The sequence below is a fragment of the Rhinoderma darwinii genome, chromosome 8 (assembly GCF_050947455.1).
Source record: "Rhinoderma darwinii isolate aRhiDar2 chromosome 8, aRhiDar2.hap1, whole genome shotgun sequence".
Taxonomy (NCBI): domain Eukaryota; kingdom Metazoa; phylum Chordata; class Amphibia; order Anura; family Rhinodermatidae; genus Rhinoderma; species Rhinoderma darwinii.
Genome location: NC_134694.1, coordinates 60,693,394 through 60,717,917, shown reverse-complemented (window position 1 = coordinate 60,717,917; position 24,524 = coordinate 60,693,394). Strand labels below are relative to the sequence as shown.

The 24,524-nt window shown below is 43.6% G+C and overlaps 1 protein-coding gene across 3 annotated transcripts in view; it reads right to left on the bottom strand.

Annotated features, from left to right (window-relative positions):
- Window positions 1-22,047, bottom strand: part of EDA (ectodysplasin A) — a 218,615-nt gene extending 196,568 nt beyond the window's left edge. For 2 of the 3 annotated variants that reach the window (XM_075835655.1, XM_075835657.1), the window contains exon 1: window positions 21,422-22,046. In XM_075835655.1, the coding sequence (XP_075691770.1) occupies window positions 21,422-21,757 (336 nt within the window). In that variant the 5' untranslated portion in view covers window positions 21,758-22,046. Of the gene's footprint in view, window positions 1-21,421 lie in introns of all 3 variants that reach the window. The other variant, XM_075835656.1, reaches the window with a different exon arrangement.
- Between the last annotated feature and the right edge of the window lie 2,477 nt (window positions 22,048-24,524).

Sequence of the window (24,524 nt, the reverse complement as noted above, 5' to 3'; positions counted from 1 at the left end):
CCCTCCCATGGTTCCAAACGGCAGTTTATCACCACAAATAGGGTATTGCCGCACTCAGGACAAATTGGGCAACAAAATGGAGTATTTTATTTCTTGTGAAAATAAGAATTTTTGAGCTAAAACGACATATTATTGGAAAAAATTTTTTTTTTTTTAAATTCCCAGCCCAATTCAAAAAAGTTCTGTGAAGAAACTATGGGGTCTAAATGGTCACATTACCCATAAATGAATTCCTTGAGGGGTGTAGTTTTCAAAATGGGGTCACTGGTGGGTTTCCATTGCTTTGATACCTCTGAGGCTCTGCAAATGCGACATGCACCCGAAAACTAATCCAGCAAAATCTGGACTCCAACAAACACATAGCGCTCCTTTCCTTCTGAGCCCTCCCATGGGCCCAAACGGCAGTTTATCACCACAAATGGGGTATTGCCGCACTAAGGACAAATTGGGCAACAAAATGGGGTATTTTGTTCCCTATGAAAATAAGAAATTTTGATCCCAAATGACATTTTATTGGAAAAAATGAAATTTTTTTCATTTCACAGCCCAATTCAAATACGTGCTGTGAAAAAACTGTGCGGTCAAAATGGTAACAACAACCATAAATGAATTCCTTGAGGGGTGTAGTTTCCAAAATGGGGTCACTATTGGGGGATTCCTACTGTTTTGGCACCTCAACACCTTTTCAAACCTGGCATGCTGCCTAAAATATATTCTAATAAAAAAGAGGCCTCAAAATGCACTAGGTGCTTTTTTTGCTTCTAGGGCTTGTGTTTTATTCCACGAGCGCAGTAGAGCCACATGTGGGACATTTCTAAAAACTGCAGAATCTGGACAATACATATTTTGTAGTATTTCTCTGGTAAAACCTTCTCTGTTACAGAAAAAAAATTGAATAAAATTGAAATTCAGCAAGGAAAATGAAATTTGCAAATTTCACCTCCACTTTGCTTTAATTCCTGTGAAATGCCTGAAGGGTTAAAAAAACTTTCTAAATGCTGTTTTGAATACTTTGAGGGGTCTAGTTTTTAAAATGGGGTGTTTTATCAGAGTTTCTAATACATAGGCCCCTCAAAGCCACTTCAGAACTCAAGAGGTACGTTAAAAAAAAGACTTGACATTTTCTTAAATATATGAGAAATTGCTGTTTATGTTCTAAGCCTTGTAACGTCCAAGAAAAATAAAAGAATGGTCAAAAAACGATGCCAATCTTAAGTAGACATATGGGAAATGTGAACTAGTAACTATTTTAGGTGGTATAACCGTCTGTTTTACAAGCAGATGCATTTAAATTCAGAAAAATTCTATTTTTTCAAAATTTTCTCTAAATTTTGCAATTTTTCACCAATAAACACTGAATATATCGACCAAATTTTACCACGAACATGAAGCCCAATGTGTCACAAACAATCTCAGAATCGCTTGGATAGGTTTAAGCATTCCGACGTTATTACCACATAAAGTGAAATATGTCAGATTTGAAAAATGGGCTCTGAGCCTTAAGGCCAAAACTAGGCTGCGTCCTTAAGGGGTTAAGGAGTGAGATAGGTCGGTATGAGCCACAGTCCCTAGGATCTTTACGGGGCTTGGGGATCAGCACTATAAGGGTATGTGCACACACAAACTCAAAAGACGTCTGAAAATACGGAGCAGTTTTCAAGGGAAAACAGCTCCTGATTTTCAGAAGTTTTTTTAAGTCACTCAATTCTCGTTGTTTTTCACAGCCGTTTTTTGGCGCCGTTTTTCTATAGTCTATGAAAACGGCTCCAAAAACGGCTGAGGAAGTGACATGTACTTTTTCGCGGCAGCTTTTTTACATCCCGTCAGTACAGAACTTAGTTTCTCCTATTGAAATCAATGGGCAGATGTTTGGAGGCATTCCGAAAAACGACTGAAAATAAGCCGTGTGAACATACTCTAAGAGCCTCCCTCATAGAAGGGGGAGGGTAGTACCACCACTGAAGGATTGAAAAACGGGCAAGCAAATGAGGGGCAATCAGGTCAATATGCAATTTATACCATTCTAGGGGCAGACCGTCCACACCCAGGATTTTCCTGTTTAGAAAGGAGCGAATATCCTCTGGATAGTGAGGATGTCGATTTTGTTACAGAGTGGGGAACATGTTATCTAAATATGCCTCTAGCTCAGATGGATTGTTGGAAACTTAGAGGAATACTAAATCAGAGTAGAAATTAGCAAATACGTCAGTGATGGCCAAGGGGTGACTGACAGGCATCCCAGTACACGACGGGATTTCTAAAATAGGATTTGGCATGGTGTCCTATCTAGCCAAGTAGGCCAGCAAAAGACCATTCTTATCCCCCTGCTCAAAAACTCTGTTGAGAATATAAAGGTTTTCTTCCTGGTGAGTTCAGTTAATTAAAGGGTATAGTTACATTGCGTCGCCATGAATGTAGTAAAGGCAGAGGAGTCTCTAGTCCTGAGATATAGGGATAACTTTATTTACAACTTTATTTTTTTACATAGTGTACCCTAACAGCAGTTTTACTGAGCAGACAGCCCTGGTTTCCTTTCTAAGACCCCAAGGCTGACCACAGAGAATTCCCCCAATATCCGATCGTGTCACTGGGTTTCCGGTGACGTGATCAAAGAGGGGAGTTCCCTTTGATAATGGGGTTAGACAGTCCCCTTCAATCAAAAGGTTAGACAGCTGGGGTCTGATTTGTTTTTCTGATCCCAGCTGTACTCAAAATGCTTCTCCGAGTATAGGAGCTAGAATGAGTGCTCCCAGAAATGCCTTTTCTACAGCGACGGCAAAAAACGACCCGCACCGCCTGCCGCCAAAAGACAGTGGGTGGCCGGAAAGGGGTTAATTATACTCACAAAAAGGTAAAAAAAATACATATATACACACACCCATATACATGAATATATAGAGTGCTGAGCAAAAGTTTTAGGCAGTGGTGGAAAAATGCTGCAAAGTAAGAATGCTTTAAAAAATAAAAAGGGTTAATAGCTTGTTTTTATCGATTAACAAAATGCAAAGTGAATAAACAGCCATCTGCAACTTGCGATTGTGTTGTGGGAAAGGGCGAGGGGCTGACGGATGGTGCTAACCCCCTATTTCTAAGGGCGAAGGCCCCATACACGAACGTGCTTTTGCGGATGCAATTCCAACGAAAAGCCACAGGAGAATTGCTGCTCTATTCATTCCTATGGGGACATGAACACGACCGTGGTTTTCACGGGCCATGCATGGCCCAGGAGCTCGGACGAAGAAAGAACATGCCTTATTACGGCCGTGTTCTGCGGTCCAGGCTCATTGAAAATAATGGCCGCGGCCATGTGCATGGCCCGCAATTTGCAGGCGGCTCACGGCTGACAGTCCGCTGCCGGCCAAGATGAGGCCTTAGATGCCGCATTCGCTTATGACCGTGGCATCTAAGTTGTTAACTACCACCCTGGACGTTGCAGTGAGGTGTCGGCTGTAACATGCAGTCGACACCCACTAAGTATGGAGCGGACCGCGTCCGTGAGCCCACTCCATATTTCCCCCTTAGCGACTGACGCAGTTACGTCATATGTCGCCAAGGTCTTAAATCAAGACCTATTACAAAAATGTCTTTATTTTTCTTTTTATATACATTAGGATAATAACACAATAAAAGGAACGCTACAGTTTAATAAAATAAAAAAACTACAGTAGCAAAAATACTAAAAAAATAATTAGTAGGTATGCGTGAGTGAACCCTAATGTTGTAATGAAGACAAAAAGTCCCCCTGCTGGTCCCCAAAAACGTATTAAAAAACAAAAATAGTCAAATCTACAATCCAGCATTAGATCCCAGTTATCTTCCGTTCCATGGCAGTAGGGACCCGAAGTACCGGAGGTGATAATGAATATAGGTCATCAGCCATTTTATTCAATGAGACAGCGACAGGAACACGTGTATCAAACCGCACGGCCTGAAAAAGGATTCTTTAGGAAGCCTAAAACATTTCTTCATAATTTCAACAGGAGTTTCCTTTCAAAACACAGAAGCAGAGCACACCAAAGATGAACCTGTATTTAGGAATTGTATTAGGAGCATCGGCATATTACCATGCGCAGAAAACAGGCTCTGTATGTATTCCGCTCATAGCACCTGGAGAGAATTGTACTCCCCTGTAGCTGCTCTGCTACCAATGTAATAGCATAATATTTCAATAAGTCGCTCCACATGTACAATGTAAGAGGCCGCTAATACTCCAACAGTGCTGTGAAAATGGAAACACTACATAGTGTATACAGCAAGAAAATACTTTATGCTATAACATACGGAGATGGCGGACAGTGAATACAACATCACCTGGCACATTCAGATCAATGCCTTAATTTACTTCAAATGTACCATATGAGTAATTTTTCAATTCCATGATGCACATGTGATATATACACATAATAAAAATCATCCCATCCAGATCCATTACACTACGCTGGAATGTTAGTAGAAACAGGGAGGCAGCATAAACTATGGGTAATGTCTCCAGACAGACTGTTTGATAGCGGTAGGCTGGGTTCACATGTTGCTCTTAAATTGCAGTTTTGGTGCGTTTTTAAACGGTTGGGGAGAAGAAAAAAAAAAGTAATCTGAAAAACACGCGCCTTTTTTGTAGAATGCATGCGATTTTTTTTTTACCCATGAGTTTTACAATGCGTTTCCACTGTAAGCCTTTGACTAGTAAATTTCAAACCAGATAACAACTGAAACACTATGTATAATGCACTGAGGTTCACACAGGGCGGATACGCTGCGTAAAAGCTCACAGATTACCCACCCTGTCAGCCGCAGTGTAGGGTTGCACGATGCATCGAAACTTCGATACTGTTTTGATACCGTGCACCCTCAAGCGGTTCAATACTGTTAATTCCTCTATTTCAATACGAAGCTTTGAGGCTGCACAACTGAGTATAGTAACACACGAATGTAGTCAGAGCAGGGCTGCGGCTGTGTAATATACGTGAATACAGCCATTGCCCCGCTCTTGAGTCCTGACGAGTGCGCGCTCTGTCAGCATGATATGATGTGACCGGAGCTGCACGAATGACTGCCGGCACTGAAGACACAACATGGCGGGCGGACTACAAAACACCCCCATGTTCTGTCTTCAGTGCCTGCACCGCCACTCATTAGTACAGCGCCAGACGCATCACCTCATGCTGACCGCGCGCGCACACTTGTTGTCAGGAGCGGGTCAATGGCTGTATTACACAGCCAAAGTCCCGCTCTAATGGAGGAGGGCAGAGAAAACTCATCTGCTCTGCTATTGCCCTAAATGCTGCGATCAAAGCTGACCGCAGCATTCAAGGGGAAAAAGAGAAGGAGAATGCCAATTGGATGCGTCACAGGGAATTCCATTGATGCAATTAAGGGACATTCCATATATGCACTTAGGTAAGTCCTAACAACTATCAGTACACAGGCTAATGTACTGGCATATAGACATATAGTAATGTTAAATAAAAAAATACTAATTTTTTACAATACATTAAAAAAATAAGTCTCAATACATAAAATATACACATTTGGTATCATCGCGACCATAATAACAAACTTATACGAAACACGTCATCTGTAGCTATATCACTATCAATTTTGGCCATGCATCAATAGAAACAAGCTAAAATACTACGTTTCAAGGGAACAGCGCTGATTCAAGGGCTGATTTTTCAGAGAATCCCACCCGACAAGAGTGTTATTATCGCAATACCACTATCATTTGGTACTAGACAAATTGTATCCGGAAAAACCTGTGGCTTGCAGTTCCCTGGACATCCACTTTTGAAAGACCATATCAACAGGGGTGTCGTGTTTCTAGCACGACATTAGCAGGTGAGCACACCTTGACAATCATTAATTCCACATTTCAACGTGAGATAATGCACTATGTTTGAGCCGTTGTGAACTTAATTTTTATTTGAGTGAAAAGATCCCAGCACACACACACACAATAGTAAGGGTTCTAACACACAGCACAGTAAGGCCCAGTTCACACAGTTTTTTTTTAAGCCGATTTAGATGCGGACAACGCGTCCGAATCAGGGAATAAAACGGCTCTCCTTGATTTCAATGGGAGGCATAGGCATGTTTTTTTTCCGCTGCGGTTTTCAGCCAAGCCGCATGCTCTTTCTAGCCGCGGTTCCGCCTCGGACCGTTTTTCGCTGCATTTTTTTTGCAGGTGAAAAAAATGCAATGAAAATCACAGCAAGAATTTGCAGGCAGGTCTGATGAACAGGGCCTAAAGATGCCAACACACACACACGTAGCACAGAAAAGATCCCAACACACACACACACGTAGCACAGAAAAGATCCCAACACACACACACACGTAGCACAGAAAAGATCCCAACACACACACACACACACACACACACGCAGCATGGTAGAGATCCCAACACACCCACACAGCATAGTGGAGATCCCAACACACCCACACAGCATAGTGGAGATCCCAACACACAGAATAGTGGAGATCCCAACACACAGCATAGTGGAGATCCCAACACACAGCATAGTGGAGATCCCAACACACAGCATAGTAGAGATCCCAACACACAGCATAGTAGAGATCCCAACACACCCACACAACATAGTAGAGATCCCAACACACACACACACAACATAGTAGAGATCCCAACACACACACACAACATAGTAGAGATCCCAACACACACACAGAATAGTAAAGATATCAACACATCCCAGCACTGGACACTTGACATTGAAGTGACTGATTCGTTAACACCAGCCGGAGCCTGCACATCGTATTCTACGTGCCATAGACTTGTGCGCTCCTACAGAAGAATGCTCCATGTGGGACACCCGGCAGAACTCACCTGTTGCCGGTCACCAGATCCCGGATACTGCAGGTCAGAGAGTAGCAAACATAGTAAAGATCCCAACACACACACACCATAGTAAAGATCCCAACACACACACCATAGTAAAGATCCCAACACACACACACCATAGTAAAGATCCCAACACACACACACCATAGTAAAGATCCCAACACACACACACCATAGTAAAGATCCCAACACACACCATAGTAAAGATCCCAACACACACACACACACACCATAGTAAAGATCCCAACACACACACACACACACACCATAGTAAAGATCCCAACACACACCATAGTAAAGATCCCAACAGACACACACACCATAGTATAGATCCCAACACACACACACACCATAGTATAGATCCCAACACACACACACACCATAGTATAGATCCCAACACACACACACACCATAGTAAAGATCCCAACACACACACACCATAGTAAAGATCCCAACACACACACCATAGTAAAGATTCCAACACACACACCATAGTAAAGATCACAACACACACACACCATAGTAAAGATCCCAACACACACACACCATAGTAAAGATCCCAACACACACACACCATAGTAAAGATCCCAACACACACACCATAGTAAAGATCCCCACACAAACACACACCATAGTAAAGATCCCAACACACACACACACCATAGTAAAGATCCCAACACACACACACACACACACCATAGTAAAGATCCCAACACACACACCATAGTAAAGATCCCAACACACACACACACACACACCATAGTAAAGATCCCAACACACACACACCATAGTAAAGATCCCAACACACACACACCATAGTAAAGATCCCAACACACACACACACACACACACACCATAGTAAAGATCCCAACACACACACACACACCATAGTAAAGATCCCAACACACACACACACACACACACACCATAGTAAAGATCCCAACACACACACACACACACACACACACACACACACCATAATAAAGATCCCAACACACACACACACACACCATAGTAAAGATCCCAACACACACACACACACACAATAGTAAAGATCCCAACACACACACACACACCATAGTAAAGATCCCAACACACACACACCATAGTAAAGATCCCAACACACACACCATAGTAAAGATCCCAACACATACACACACACCATAGTAAAGATCCCAACACACACACACACCATAGTAAAGATCCCAACACACACACACACACACACCATAGTAAAGATCCCAACACACACACACACCATAGTAAAGATCCCAACACACACACACACACACACACCATAGTAAAGATCCCAACACACACACACACCATAGTAAAGATCCCAACACACACACACACACACACACCATAGTAAAGATCCCAACACACACACACACCATAGTAAAGATCCCAACACACACACACACCATAGTAAAGATCCCAACACACACACACACCATAGTAAAGATCCCAACACACACACACCATAGTAAAGATCCCAACACACACACACACACACACCATAGTAAAGATCCCAACACACACACACACACACACCATAGTAAAGATCCCAACACACACACACCATAGTAAAGATCCCAACACACACACACCATAGTAAAGATCCCAACACACACACACCATAGTAAAGATCCCAACACACACACACCATAGTAAAGATCCCAACACACACACACCATAGTAAAGATCCCAACACACACACACCATAGTAAAGATCCCAACACACACACACCATAGTAAAGATCCCAACACACACACACACACCATAGTAAAGATCCCAACACACACACACACACCATAGTAAAGATCCCAACACACACACACACACCATAGTAAAGATCCCAACACACACACCATAGTAAAGATCCCAACACACACACCATAGTAAAGATCCCAACACACACACACACACACCATAGTAAAGATCCCAACACACACACACACCATAGTAAAGATCCCAACACACACACACACCATAGTAAAGATCCCAACACACACACCATAGTAAAGATCCCAACACACACACACACACACACACACACACACCATAGTAAAGATCCCAACACACACACACCATAGTAAAGATCCCAACACACACACACCATAGTAAAGATCCCAACACACACACACACCATAGTAAAGATCCCAACACACACACACACACACCATAGTAAAGATCCCAACACACACACACACACACACCATAGTAAAGATCCCAACACACACACACCATAGTAAAGATCCCAACACACACACACACCATAGTAAAGATCCCAACACACACACACACCATAGTAAAGATCCCAACACACACACCATAGTAAAGATCCCAACACACACACACACCATAGTAAAGATCCCAACACACACACACCATAGTAAAGATCCCAACACACACACACACACCATAGTAAAGATCCCAACACACACACACCATAGTAAAGATCCCAACACACACACACACACACCATAGTAAAGATCCCAACACACACACACACACACCATAGTAAAGATCCCAACACACACACCATAGTAAAGATCCCAACACACACACACACACCATAGTAAAGATCCCAACACACACACACACACCATAGTAAAGATCCCAACACACACACACCATAGTAAAGATCCCAACACACACACACCATAGTAAAGATCCCAACACACACACACCATAGTAAAGATCCCAACACACACACACACACACACACACACACACACACACACACACCATAGTAAAGATCCCAACACACACACCATAGTAAAGATCCCAACACACACACACACACACACACACCATAGTAAAGATCCCAACACACACACCATAGTAAAGATCCCAACACACACCATAGTAAAGATCCCAACACACACACACACCATAGTAAAGATCCCAACACACACACCATAGTAAAGATCCCAACAAACACACACACACCATAGTAAAGATCCCAACACACACACACACCATAGTAAAGATCCCAACACACACACACACACACACACACACACCATAGTAAAGATCCCAACACACACACACCATAGTAAAGATCCCAACACACACACACACACCATAGTAAAGATCCCAACACACACACACACACACCATAGTAAAGATCCCAACACACACACACACACCATAGTAAAGATCCCAACACACACACACACACACCATAGTAAAGATCCCAACACACACACACCATAGTAAAGATCCCAACACACACACACACCATAGTAAAGATCCCAACACACACACACCATAGTAAAGATCCCAACACACACACACCATAGTAAAGATCCCAACACACACACACACCATAGTAAAGATCCCAACACACACACACCATAGTAAAGATCCCAACACACACACCATAGTAAAGATCCCAACACACACACACACACACCATAGTAAAGATCCCAACACACACACACACACACACACCATAGTAAAGATCCCAACACACACACACACCATAGTAAAGATCCCAACACACACACACACACCATAGTAAAGATCCCAACACACACACACCATAGTAAAGATCCCAACACACACACACACACACACCATAGTAAAGATCCCAACACACACACACACACACACACACACCATAGTAAAGATCCCAACACACACACCATAGTAAAGATCCCAACACACACACACCATAGTAAAGATCCCAACACACACACACCATAGTAAAGATCCCAACACACACACACACACACACACACACCATAGTAAAGATCCCAACACACACACACACACCATAGTAAAGATCCCAACACACACACACCATAGTAAAGATCCCAACACACACACACCATAGTAAAGATCCCAACACACACACACCATAGTAAAGATCCCAACACACACACACCATAGTAAAGATCCCAACACACACACACACCATAGTAAAGATCCCAACACACACACACACCATAGTAAAGATCCCAACACACACACACACCATAGTAAAGATCCCAACACACACACACACCATAGTAAAGATCCCAACACACACACACCATAGTAAAGATCCCAACACACACACACACCATAGTAAAGATCCCAACACACACACACCATAGTAAAGATCCCAACACACACACACCATAGTAAAGATCCCAACACACACACACACACACACACACACACACCATAGTAAAGATCCCAACACACACACACACACACACCATAGTAAAGATCCCAACACACACACACACACACACCATAGTAAAGATCCCAACACACACACACACCATAGTAAAGATCCCAACACACACACGCCATAGTAAAGATCCCAACAAACACACACACACACACCATAGTAAAGATCCCAACACACACACGCCATAGTAAAGATCCCAACAAACACACACACACACACCATAGTAAAGATCCCAACACACACACGCCATAGTAAAGATCCCAACAAACACACACACACACACACACACCATAGTAAAGATCCCAACACACACACACCATAGTAAAGATCCCAACACACACACACCATAGTAAAGATCCCAACACACACACACCATAGTAAAGATCCCAACACACACACACCATAGTAAAGATCCCAACACACACACACCATAGTAAAGATCCCAACACACACACACCATAGTAAAGATCCCAACACACACACACCATAGTAAAGATCCCAACACACACACACCATAGTAAAGATCCCAACACACACACACCATAGTAAAGATCCCAACACACACACACACACCATAGTAAAGATCCCAACACACACACACCATAGTAAAGATCCCAACACACACACACCATAGTAAAGATCCCAACACACACACACCATAGTAAAGATCCCAACACACACACACCATAGTAAAGATCCCAACACACACACACCATAGTAAAGATCCCAACACACACACACCATAGTAAAGATCCCAACACACACACACCATAGTAAAGATCCCAACACACACACACCATAGTAAAGATCCCAACACACACACACCATAGTAAAGATCCCAACACACACACACCATAGTAAAGATCCCAACACACACACACCATAGTAAAGATCCCAACACACACACACCATAGTAAAGATCCCAACACACACACACCATAGTAAAGATCCCAACACACACACACCATAGTAAAGATCCCAACACACACACACCATAGTAAAGATCCCAACACACACACACACACACCATAGTAAAGATCCCAACACACACACACCATAGTAAAGATCCCAACACACACACACACACCATAGTAAAGATCCCAACACACACACCATAGTAAAGATCCCAACACACACACACACACACCATAGTAAAGATCCCAACACACACACACACACACACACCATAGTAAAGATCCCAACACACACACACACACACCATAGTAAAGATCCCAACACACACACACACCATAGTAAAGATCCCAACACACACACACACACACCATAGTAAAGATCCCAACACACACACACACACACCATAGTAAAGATCCCAACACACACACACACCATAGTAAAGATCCCAACACACACACACACACCATAGTAAAGATCCCAACACACACACACACACACCATAGTAAAGATCCCAACACACACACACCATAGTAAAGATCCCAACACACACACACCATAGTAAAGATCCCAACACACACACACCATAGTAAAGATCCCAACACACACACACCATAGTAAAGATCCCAACACACACACACCATAGTAAAGATCCCAACACACACACACAAAACACACACACACACACACACACACACACACACACACACCATAGTAAAGATCCCAACACACACCATAGTAAAGATCCCAACACACACACACCATAGTAAAGATCCCAACACACACACACCATAGTAAAGATCCCAACACACACACACCATAGTAAAGATCCCAACACACACACACCATAGTAAAGATCCCAACACACACACACACACACACCATAGTAAAGATCCCAACACACACACACACACACCATAGTAAAGATCCCAACACACACACCATAGTAAAGATCCCAACACACACACCATAGTAAAGATCCCAACACACACACCATAGTAAAGATCCCAACACACACACACCATAGTAAAGATCCCAACACACACACCATAGTAAAGATCCCAACACACACACACACACACACACACACCATAGTAAAGATCCCAACACACACACACACACACCATAGTAAAGATCCCAACACACACACACACACACACACACACACACACACACACACACCATAGTAAAGATCCCAACACACACACACACACACACACACACACACACCATAGTAAAGATCCCAACACACACCATAGTAAAGATCCCAACACACACACACCATAGTAAAGATCCCAACACACACACACACCATAGTAAAGATCCCAACACACACACACACCATAGTAAAGATCCCAACACACACACACACCATAGTAAAGATCCCAACACACACACACACCATAGTAAAGATCCCAACACACACACACCATAGTAAAGATCCCAACACACACACACCATAGTAAAGATCCCAACACACACACACCATAGTAAAGATCCCAACACACACACACCATAGTAAAGATCCCAACACACACACACCATAGTAAAGATCCCAACACACACACACCATAGTAAAGATCCCAACACACACACCATAGTAAAGATCCCAACACACACACGCACAATAGTAAAGATCCCAACACACACACCATAGTAAAGATCCCAACACACACACACACACACCATAGTAAAGATCCCAACACACACACACCATAGTAAAGATCCCAACACACACACACACACACACACCATAGTAAAGATCCCAACACACACACACACACCATAGTAAAGATCCCAACACACACACACACACCATAGTAAAGATCCCAACACACACACCATAGTAAAGATCCCAACACACACACACACACCATAGTAAAGATCCCAACACACACACACCATAGTAAAGATCCCAACACACACACACCATAGTAAAGATCCCAACACACACACACCATAGTAAAGATCCCAACACACACACACACACACCATAGAAAAGATCCCAACACACACACACACACACCATAGAAAAGATCCCAACACACACACACACACACCATAGTAAAGATCCCAACACACAAACACACACACACACCATAGTAAAGATCCCAACACACACACACACACACCATAGTAAAGATCCCAACACACACACCATAGTAAAGATCCCAACACACACACCATAGTAAAGATCCCAACACACACACCATAGTAAAGATCCCAACACACACACACCATAGTAAAGATCCCAACACACACACCATAGTAAAGATCCCAACACACACACCATAGTAAAGATCCCAACACACACACCATAGTAAAGATCCCAACACACACACCATAGTAAAGATCCCAACACACACACCATAGTAAAGATCCCAACACACACACACACCATAGTAAAGATCCCAACACACACACCATAGTAAAGATCCCAACACACACACACACCATAGTAAAGATCCCAACACACACACACACCATAGTATAGATCCCAACACACACACACACACCATAGTAAAGATCCCAACACACACACCATAGTAAAGATCCCAACACACACACACCATAGTAAAGATCCCAACACACACACACACCATAGTAAAGATCCCAACACACACACACACCATAGTAAAGATCCCAACACATACACACACGCCATAGTAAGGATCCCAACACACACACACCATAGTAAAGATCCCAACACACACACACACCATAGTAAAGATCCCAACACACACACACCATAGTAAAGATCCCAACACACACACACCATAGTAAAGATCCCAACACACACACACACCATAGTAAAGATCCCAACACACACACACACACACCATAGTAAAGATCCCAACACACACACACACACACCATAGTAAAGATCCCAACACACACACACCATAGTAAAGATCCCAACACACACACACACACACACACACACACACCATAGTAAAGATCCCAACACACACACACACAGTAAAGATCCCAACACACACCATAGTAAAGATCCCAACACACACACCATACTAAAGATCCCAACACACACACACACACACACACCATAGTAAAGATCCCAACACACACACACACACCATAGTAAAGATCCCAACACACACACACCATAGTAAGGATCCCAACACACACACACGCCATAGTAAAGATCCCAACACACACACACGCCATAGTAAAGATCCCAACACACACACACGCCATAGTAAAGATCCCAACACACACACACGCCATAGTAAAGATCCCAACACACACACACGCCATAGTAAAGATCCCAACACACACACACGCCATAGTAAAGATCCCAACACACACACACGCCATAGTAAAGATCCCAACACACACACACACGCCATAGTAAAGATCCCAACACACACACACACCATAGTAAAGATCCCAACACACACACACACGCCATAGTAAAGATCCCAACACACACACCATAGTAAAGATCCCAACACACACGCCATAGTAAAGATCCCAACACACACACCATAGTAAAGATCCCAAAACACACACCATAGTAAAGATCCCAACACACACACACACACCATAGTAAAGATCCCAACACACACACCATAGTAAAGATCCCAACACACACACCATAGTAAAGATCCCAACACACACACACACACCATAGTAAAGATCCCAACACACACACCATAGTAAAGATCCCAACACACACACCATAGTAAAGATCCCAACACACACACCATAGTAAAGATCCCAACACACACACCATAGTAAAGATCCCAACACACACACACACCATAGTAAAGATCCCAACACACACACACACCATAGTAAAGATCCCAACACACACACACACCATAGTAAAGATCCCAACACACACACACACACCATAGTAAAGATCCCAACACACACACACACACCATAGTAAAGATCCCAACACACACACACACCATAGTAAAGATCCCAACACACACACACACCATAGTAAAGATCCCAACACACACACACACCATAGTAAAGATCCCAACACACACACACACCATAGTAAAGATCCCAACACACACACACACCATAGTAAAGATCCCAACACACACACACACCATAGTAAAGATCCCAACACACACACACACCATAGTAAAGATCCCAACACACACACACACCATAGTAAAGATCCCAACACACACACACCATAGTAAAGATCCCAACACACACACACCATAGTAAAGATCCCAACACACACACACAGTAAAGATCCCAACACACACACACAGTAAAGATCCCAACACACACACACACCATAGTAAAGATCCCAACACACACACACACACACCATAGTAAAGATCCCAACACACACACACCATAGTAAAGATCCCAACACACACACACACACACACACACACCATAGTAAAGATCCCAACACACACACACACAGTAAAGATCCCAACACACACCATAGTAAAGATCCCAACACACACACCATACTAAAGATCCCAACACACACACACACACACACACCATAGTAAAGATCCCAACACACACACACACACCATAGTAAAGATCCCAACACACACACACCATAGTAAGGATCCCAACACACACACACGCCATAGTAAAGATCCCAACACACACACACGCCATAGTAAAGATCCCAACACACACACACGCCATAGTAAAGATCCCAACACACACACACGCCATAGTAAAGATCCCAACACACACACACACGCCATAGTAAAGATCCCAACACACACACACACCATAGTAAAGATCCCAACACACACACACACGCCATAGTAAAGATCCCAACACACACACCATAGTAAAGATCCCAACACACACGCCATAGTAAAGATCCCAACACACACACCATAGTAAAGATCCCAAAACACACACCATAGTAAAGATCCCAACACACACACACACACCATAGTAAAGATCCCAACACACACACCATAGTAAAGATCCCAACACACACACACACCATAGTAAAGATCCCAACACACACACACACACCATAGTAAAGATCCCAACACACACACCATAGTAAAGATCCCAACACACACACCATAGTAAAGATCCCAACACACACACCATAGTAAAGATCCCAACACACACACCATAGTAAAGATCCCAACACACACACCATAGTAAAGATCCCAACACACACACACACCATAGTAAAGATCCCAACACACACACACACCATAGTAAAGATCCCAACACACACACACACCATAGTAAAGATCCCAACACACACACACACACACACACACCATAGTAAAGATCCCAACACACACACACACCATAGTAAAGATCCCAACACACACACACACCATAGTAAAGATCCCAACACACACACACACCATAGTAAAGATCCCAACACACACACACACCATAGTAAAGATCCCAACACACACACACACCATAGTAAAGATCCCAACACACACACACACCATAGTAAAGATCCCAACACACACACACACCATAGTAAAGATCCCAACACACACACACACCATAGTAAAGATCCCAACACACACACACACCATAGTAAAGATCCCAACACACACACACACCATAGTAAAGATCCCAACACACACACACCATAGTAAAGATCCCAACACACACACACCATAGTAAAGATCCCAACACACACACACAGTAAAGATCCCAACACACACACACACCATAGTAAAGATCCCAACACACACACACACACACACAGTAAAGATCCCAACACACACACACAGTAAAGATCCCAACACACACACACACACAGTAAAGATCCCAACACACACACACACAGTAAAGATCCCAACACACACACACACACACACACACACACACAGTAAAGATCCCAACACACACACACACACACACACACACACACACAGTAAAGATCCCAACACACACACACACACACACACACACACACACACACAGTAAAGATCCCAACACACACACACACACACACACCATAGTAAAGATCCCAACACACACACACACACACCATAGTAAAGATCCCAACACACACACACCATAGTAAAGATCCCAACACACACACACAGTAAAGATCCCAACACACACACAGTAAAGATCCCAACACACACACACACACAGTAAAGATCCCAACACACACACACACACACAGTAAAGATCCCAACACACACACACACACACAGTAAAGATCCCAACACACACACACACACACACACACACAGTAAAGATCCCAACACACACACACACACTAAAGATCCCAACACACACACACACACACCATAGTAAAGATCCCAACACACACACACACACACACCATAGTAAAGATCCCAACACACACACACCATAGTAAAGATCCCAACACACACACCATAGTAAAGATCCCAACACACACACACACCATAGTAAAGATCCCAACACACACACACACACACACACCATAGTAAAGATCCCAACACACACACCATAGTAAAGATCCCAACACACACACACACACACCATAGTAAAGATCCCAACACACACACACACAACATAGTAAAGATCCCAACACACACACACACACACACACACACACACACACACCATAGTAAAGATCCCAACACACACCATAGTAAAGATCCCAACACACACACACACACACCATAGTAAAGATCCCAACACACACACACACACACCATAGTAAAGATCCCAACACACACACACCATAGTAAAGATCCCAACACACACACACCATAGTAAAGATCCCAACACACACACACCATAGTAAAGATCCCAACACACACACACACACACACACCATAGTAAAGATCCCAACACACACACCATAGTAAAGATCCCAACACACACACACACACACCATAGTAAAGATCCCAACACACACACCATAGTAAAGATCCCAACACACACACACACACACCATAGTAAAGATCCCAACACACACACACACACACACACCATAGTAAAGATCCCAACACACACACACCATAGTAAAGATCCCAACACACACACACACACACACACACCATAGTAAAGATCCCAACACACACACACACACACCATAGTAAAGATCCCAACACACACACACACACACACACACACCATAGTAAAGATCCCAACACACACACCATAGTAAAGATCCCAACACACACACCATAGTAAAGATCCCAACACACACACACACACACACACACCATAGTAAAGATCCCAACACACACACACACACACCATAGTAAAGATCCCAACACACACACACACACACCATAGTAAAGATCCCAACACACACACACACACACCATAGTAAAGATCCCAACACACACACACACACACCATAGTAAAGATCCCAACACACACACACACACCATAGTAAAGATCCCAACACACACACACACACATCATAGTAAAGATCCCAACACACACACCATAGTAAAGATCCCAACACACACACACACCATAGTAAAGATCCCAACACACACACACACCATAGTAAAGATCCCAACACACACACACCATAGTAAAGATCCCAACACACACACACACCATAGTAAAGATCCCAACACACACACACACACACCATAGTAAAGATCCCAACACACACCATAGTAAAGATCCCAACACACACACACACCATAGTAAAGATCCCAACACACACACACACACACCATAGTAAAGATCCCAACACACACACACACCATAGTAAAGATCCCAACACACACACCATAGTAAAGATCCCAACACACACACACACACACCATAGTAAAGATCCCAACACACACACACACCATAGTAAAGATCCCAACACACACACACACACACACACCATAGTAAAGATCCCAACACACACACACCATAGTAAAGATCCCAACACACACACCATAGTAAAGATCCCAACACACACACCATAGTAAAGATCCCAACACACACACACACAGTAAAGATCCCAACACACACACACCATAGTAAAGATCCCAACACACACACCATAGTAAAGATCCCAACACACACACACACACACACACCATAGTAAAGATCCCAACACACACCATAGTAAAGATCCCAACACACACCATAGTAAAGATCCCAACACACACACACACCATAGTAAAGATCCCAACACACACACACCATAGTAAAGATCCCAACACACACACACCATAGTAAAGATCCCAACACACACACACACACACCATAGTAAAGATCCCAACACACACACACACACCATAGTAAAGATCCCAACACACACACACACCATAGTAAAGATCCCAACACACACACACACGCACACACACACCATAGTAAAGATCCCAACACACACACACACACCATAGTAAAGATCCCAACACACACACACACACCATAGTAAAGATCCCAACACACACACACACACCATAGTAAAGATCCCAACACACACACACACACACACACACACCATAGTAAAGATCCCAACACACACACCATAGTAAAGATCCCAACACACACACACACACACACCATAGTAAAGATCCCAACACACACACACACACACACACACCATAGTAAAGATCCCAACACACACACACACACACACCATAGTAAAGATCCCAACACACACACACACACACCATAGTAAAGATCCCAACACACACCATAGTAAAGATCCCAACACACACACACACCATAGTAAAGATCCCAACACACACACACACCATAGTAAAGATCCCAACACACACACACACCATAGTAAAGATCCCAACACACACACACACCATAGTAAAGATCCCAACACACACACACACCATAGTAAAGATCCCAACACACACACACACCATAGTAAAGATCCCAACACACACACACACCATAGTAAAGATCCCAACACACACACACACCATAGTAAAGATCCCAACACACACACACACCATAGTAAAGATCCCAACACACACACACACCATAGTAAAGATCCCAACACACACACACACCATAGTAAAGATCCCAACACACACACACACACACACCATAGTAAAGATCCCAACACACACACACACACACACCATAGTAAAGATCCCAACACACACACACACACACCATAGTAAAGATCCCAACACACACACACACACACCATAGTAAAGATCCCAACACACACACACACACACACCATAGTAAAGATCCCAACACACACACACACCATAGTAAAGATCCCAACACACACACACACCATAGTAAAGATCCCAACACACACACACACACACACACCATAGTAAAGATCCCAACACACACACACACACACCATAGTAAAGATCCCAACACACACACACACACACACACACACCATAGTAAAGATCCCAACACACACACAGAATAGTAAAGATATCAACACATCCCAGCACTGGACACTTGACATTGAAGTGACTGATTCGTTAACATCAGCCGGAGCCTGCACATCGTATTCTACGTGCCATAGAGTTGTGCGCTCCTACAGAAGAATGCTCCATGTGGGACACCCGGCAGGACTCACCTGTTGCCGGTCACCAGCTCCCGGATGCTGCAGGTCAGAGAGCAGCACCGCCGTCCTCCTGTGCTGGGAGAAGTCCCCTTCGTCGTCGTTGGTCCCTGGGCCAGAGCCCCGTGCGAGCTTCCCTGCTCCCATCTCCCGGCGCATCTCCGAACGCAGCTCAAGAAAGCAGCAAATTGTGACCAAGTGCAATGACAGCGATAGCGCAAAGAATCCGAGGAAGAGCCGGCAGCTGCCGCAACTTTTGTGACAACTGCACCCCGAGTGTTGTAGAGAGGAGGAGTCCGTGGGCAGGGAGGGGTCCGCTTCAGGCTGCTCGGACAGACTCCGGAGTGCCATGCTCGTCAGTGGCAAGTGAGCAGCGCAGTCACCAGGGAGGAAGGCGCAGGCCGGTCCTCTGCTTCACTGCTGCTCTTACCTCTACGGCACCATGACTTTCAGGCGCTGAGCTCGTTAGGAAGCAGCACATGAAACAACTGTCCAGAGCTAAGCGGAGAGAGGAGGCGCTACGTACACGGGACAGCTCCGTCCTTCCAGAGTGTAGCCACACCTTCCCGCTCTGCAGACCGAGCCGTAACCCCTCCCCTCCTGCGCTAGGCCCGCCTCAGAGCGGAGGAGACAGGACCCTTGCGTGACGCCACGCCCCGAGGCCAATCCCGCTCTACACATACGCTACATGGACAACTTCACTTTACCTCAACTGGATGACTCCTCCCATATTTCAGAAAGCAATAGCGCTACCTAGCGGCTGCTCTTTTTACTCACTCGCTCCTTTCTCCAGCTTGACCTGAGAAAACGAGGCGGAGAGAGCGGAGGCCACAGGGATTCTGTTCTAGTTTCCCACAATTAAACGTCCCAGTATTTTAGCTGTCGTGTGCCCACAGTTGTAACTTAATAAAACTAGTTTTGTACTATAATATGCCTGACAACATAAAAAAAGAGGCTTACTTTCTGCATGCTACAAATACACATCAATGCATCCGTCAAACCTTTGGTACCAAAATTCCACATTCTGAAGTCATTCAAATCATCACTATCCTGACTGGTTCTATAAAGTGAATTCATGTGTAAATTACAACATTGATGGTGTGTGGCAGCCGTTACTGGGGCCCATATGACCGCATTGGGTCACCCGGGGACCTCCGTACTGAACAAAATTATACAGAATAGCAGTTCCACAGAAAGGCATAAAACATCTATGATGCCAGGAGTCCCGTTCACCTGTACCGCGGTCGGGCCTGGAAATCCAGCGGAACTCGGTCATGTGCAAGAGGTGAAACACTGGCCATAAACATTACATAAATGTTGGCCAAACCTGACGATTTTTTGAGGGATCAGCAACCATCGTGTATGGGGACCTCTTGACTCTGGGGATGGAGGATCGGGCATGTTGGATTTAGACGTGCCTGATCCTTTGTTTCTGCTGTAGATAAGCCGCTGCCAGAGTTGTATGATAAAGGCTTAAGGCCCTTTTACACGGGCCAATTATATGTGAACGCTCGTTCCCGATCATTGCCGTGTTGTAAACAAGGCAAGGATCAGCCAATGAACAAGCAACACTCACCCGCTGATCATATCATTTATGTAGCCGAAAATATTATCGTTGTCGGCAGCACATCTCCCTGTGTAAACGGAGATGTTCTGCCGATATGATCGAAATGTATGGGGACGGGCGATCGTAGTAACCCATACATAGCTCCTTGTGAATGGAGCAAACTAGCACCGATCAACGAGCTGTATCGTTAAACATTGTTCATTTACACAGCCAACGTCCGGCCGTGTAAGAGGATCCTAACTCCCTTTCTGCATTGAATATATGTGCACGCTCGGCCTTCACATTCATGCAACCTCTCTGTCACATTAGAAGACATAGGAACAAGTAATGGGGATCCTGTCACAGATTTTACATTAAAGCCCAAGAGCTTCAAGTTATGCTTCCATCTCACCAGCAATAATCAGATCCCTAGGCGAATCCAGAAAGTCTGAGCAACCCAAGATCACCCAAAATGCAATCACAACAAGTGTACACAGAAAAATGCCCCATTAATGTGGAAAGAACACTCAAGAAGATATCCTAAAGGTGTTCCAATTGTCACCTATTGGTCCTCTCGAACATATTTGTACCTTGAATTATTCAATAAATTACATTCATTTTCATGCAGCAATCAGTAATTGTTATTAAATATATTTATATATACACACACATATATATACACATATATATATATACACAGAACAAGAGCAAGTGAACACAGCACTCCACAGATCCAGAGAATCAGGCCATGTGCTCGTCACCTGGGGATGAATCAATTCCCCTTCTTTTTAGATAGAAAACAGCATAGAACGTAGTAATGGCACCAGGACTTCAAGGTAGATGAAAAACAGGGTGGATTTATTCACCCCAAACACAGCAACGTATCGGTTCAACAGGAACCTTTCTCAAGCCATCGCAAACTAACAATGGTGTCAAGTATAAGTAGGGGGAGCATACATCAGCTAGCAATCAAGCTATTAAATGTACAGTTCCCATTATATATACAGTATATAAATATATATATATTTTTAACATATTTCAAACATTGGTACAAAAGTGCATGTCTTTATCTTTAAGAAGCCAGTCATAGGCAGTGTTATATATACATATACACTACCGTTCAAAACTTTGGGGTCACCCTGACAATTTTGTGTTTTCCATGAAAACTCACTTATATTTATCAAATGAGTTGCAAAATGACTAGAAAATATAGTCAAGACATTGGCAAGGTTAGAAATAATGATTTTTATTTGAAATAATAAATTTTCTCCTTCAAACTTTGCTTTCGTCAAAGAATGCTCCATTTGCAGCAATTACAGCATTGCAGACCTTTGGCATTCTAGCTGTTAATTTGCTGAGGTAATCGGGAGAAATTTCACCCCATGCTTCCAGAAGGCCCTCCCACAAGTTGGATTGGCCTGATGGGCACTTCTTGCGTAACATACGGTCAAGCTGCTCCCCCAACAGCTCTATGGGGTTGAGATCTGGTGACTGCGCTGGCCACTCCATTACAGATAGAATACCAGCTGCCTGCTTCTTCCCTAAATAGTTCTTGCATAATTTGGAGGTGTG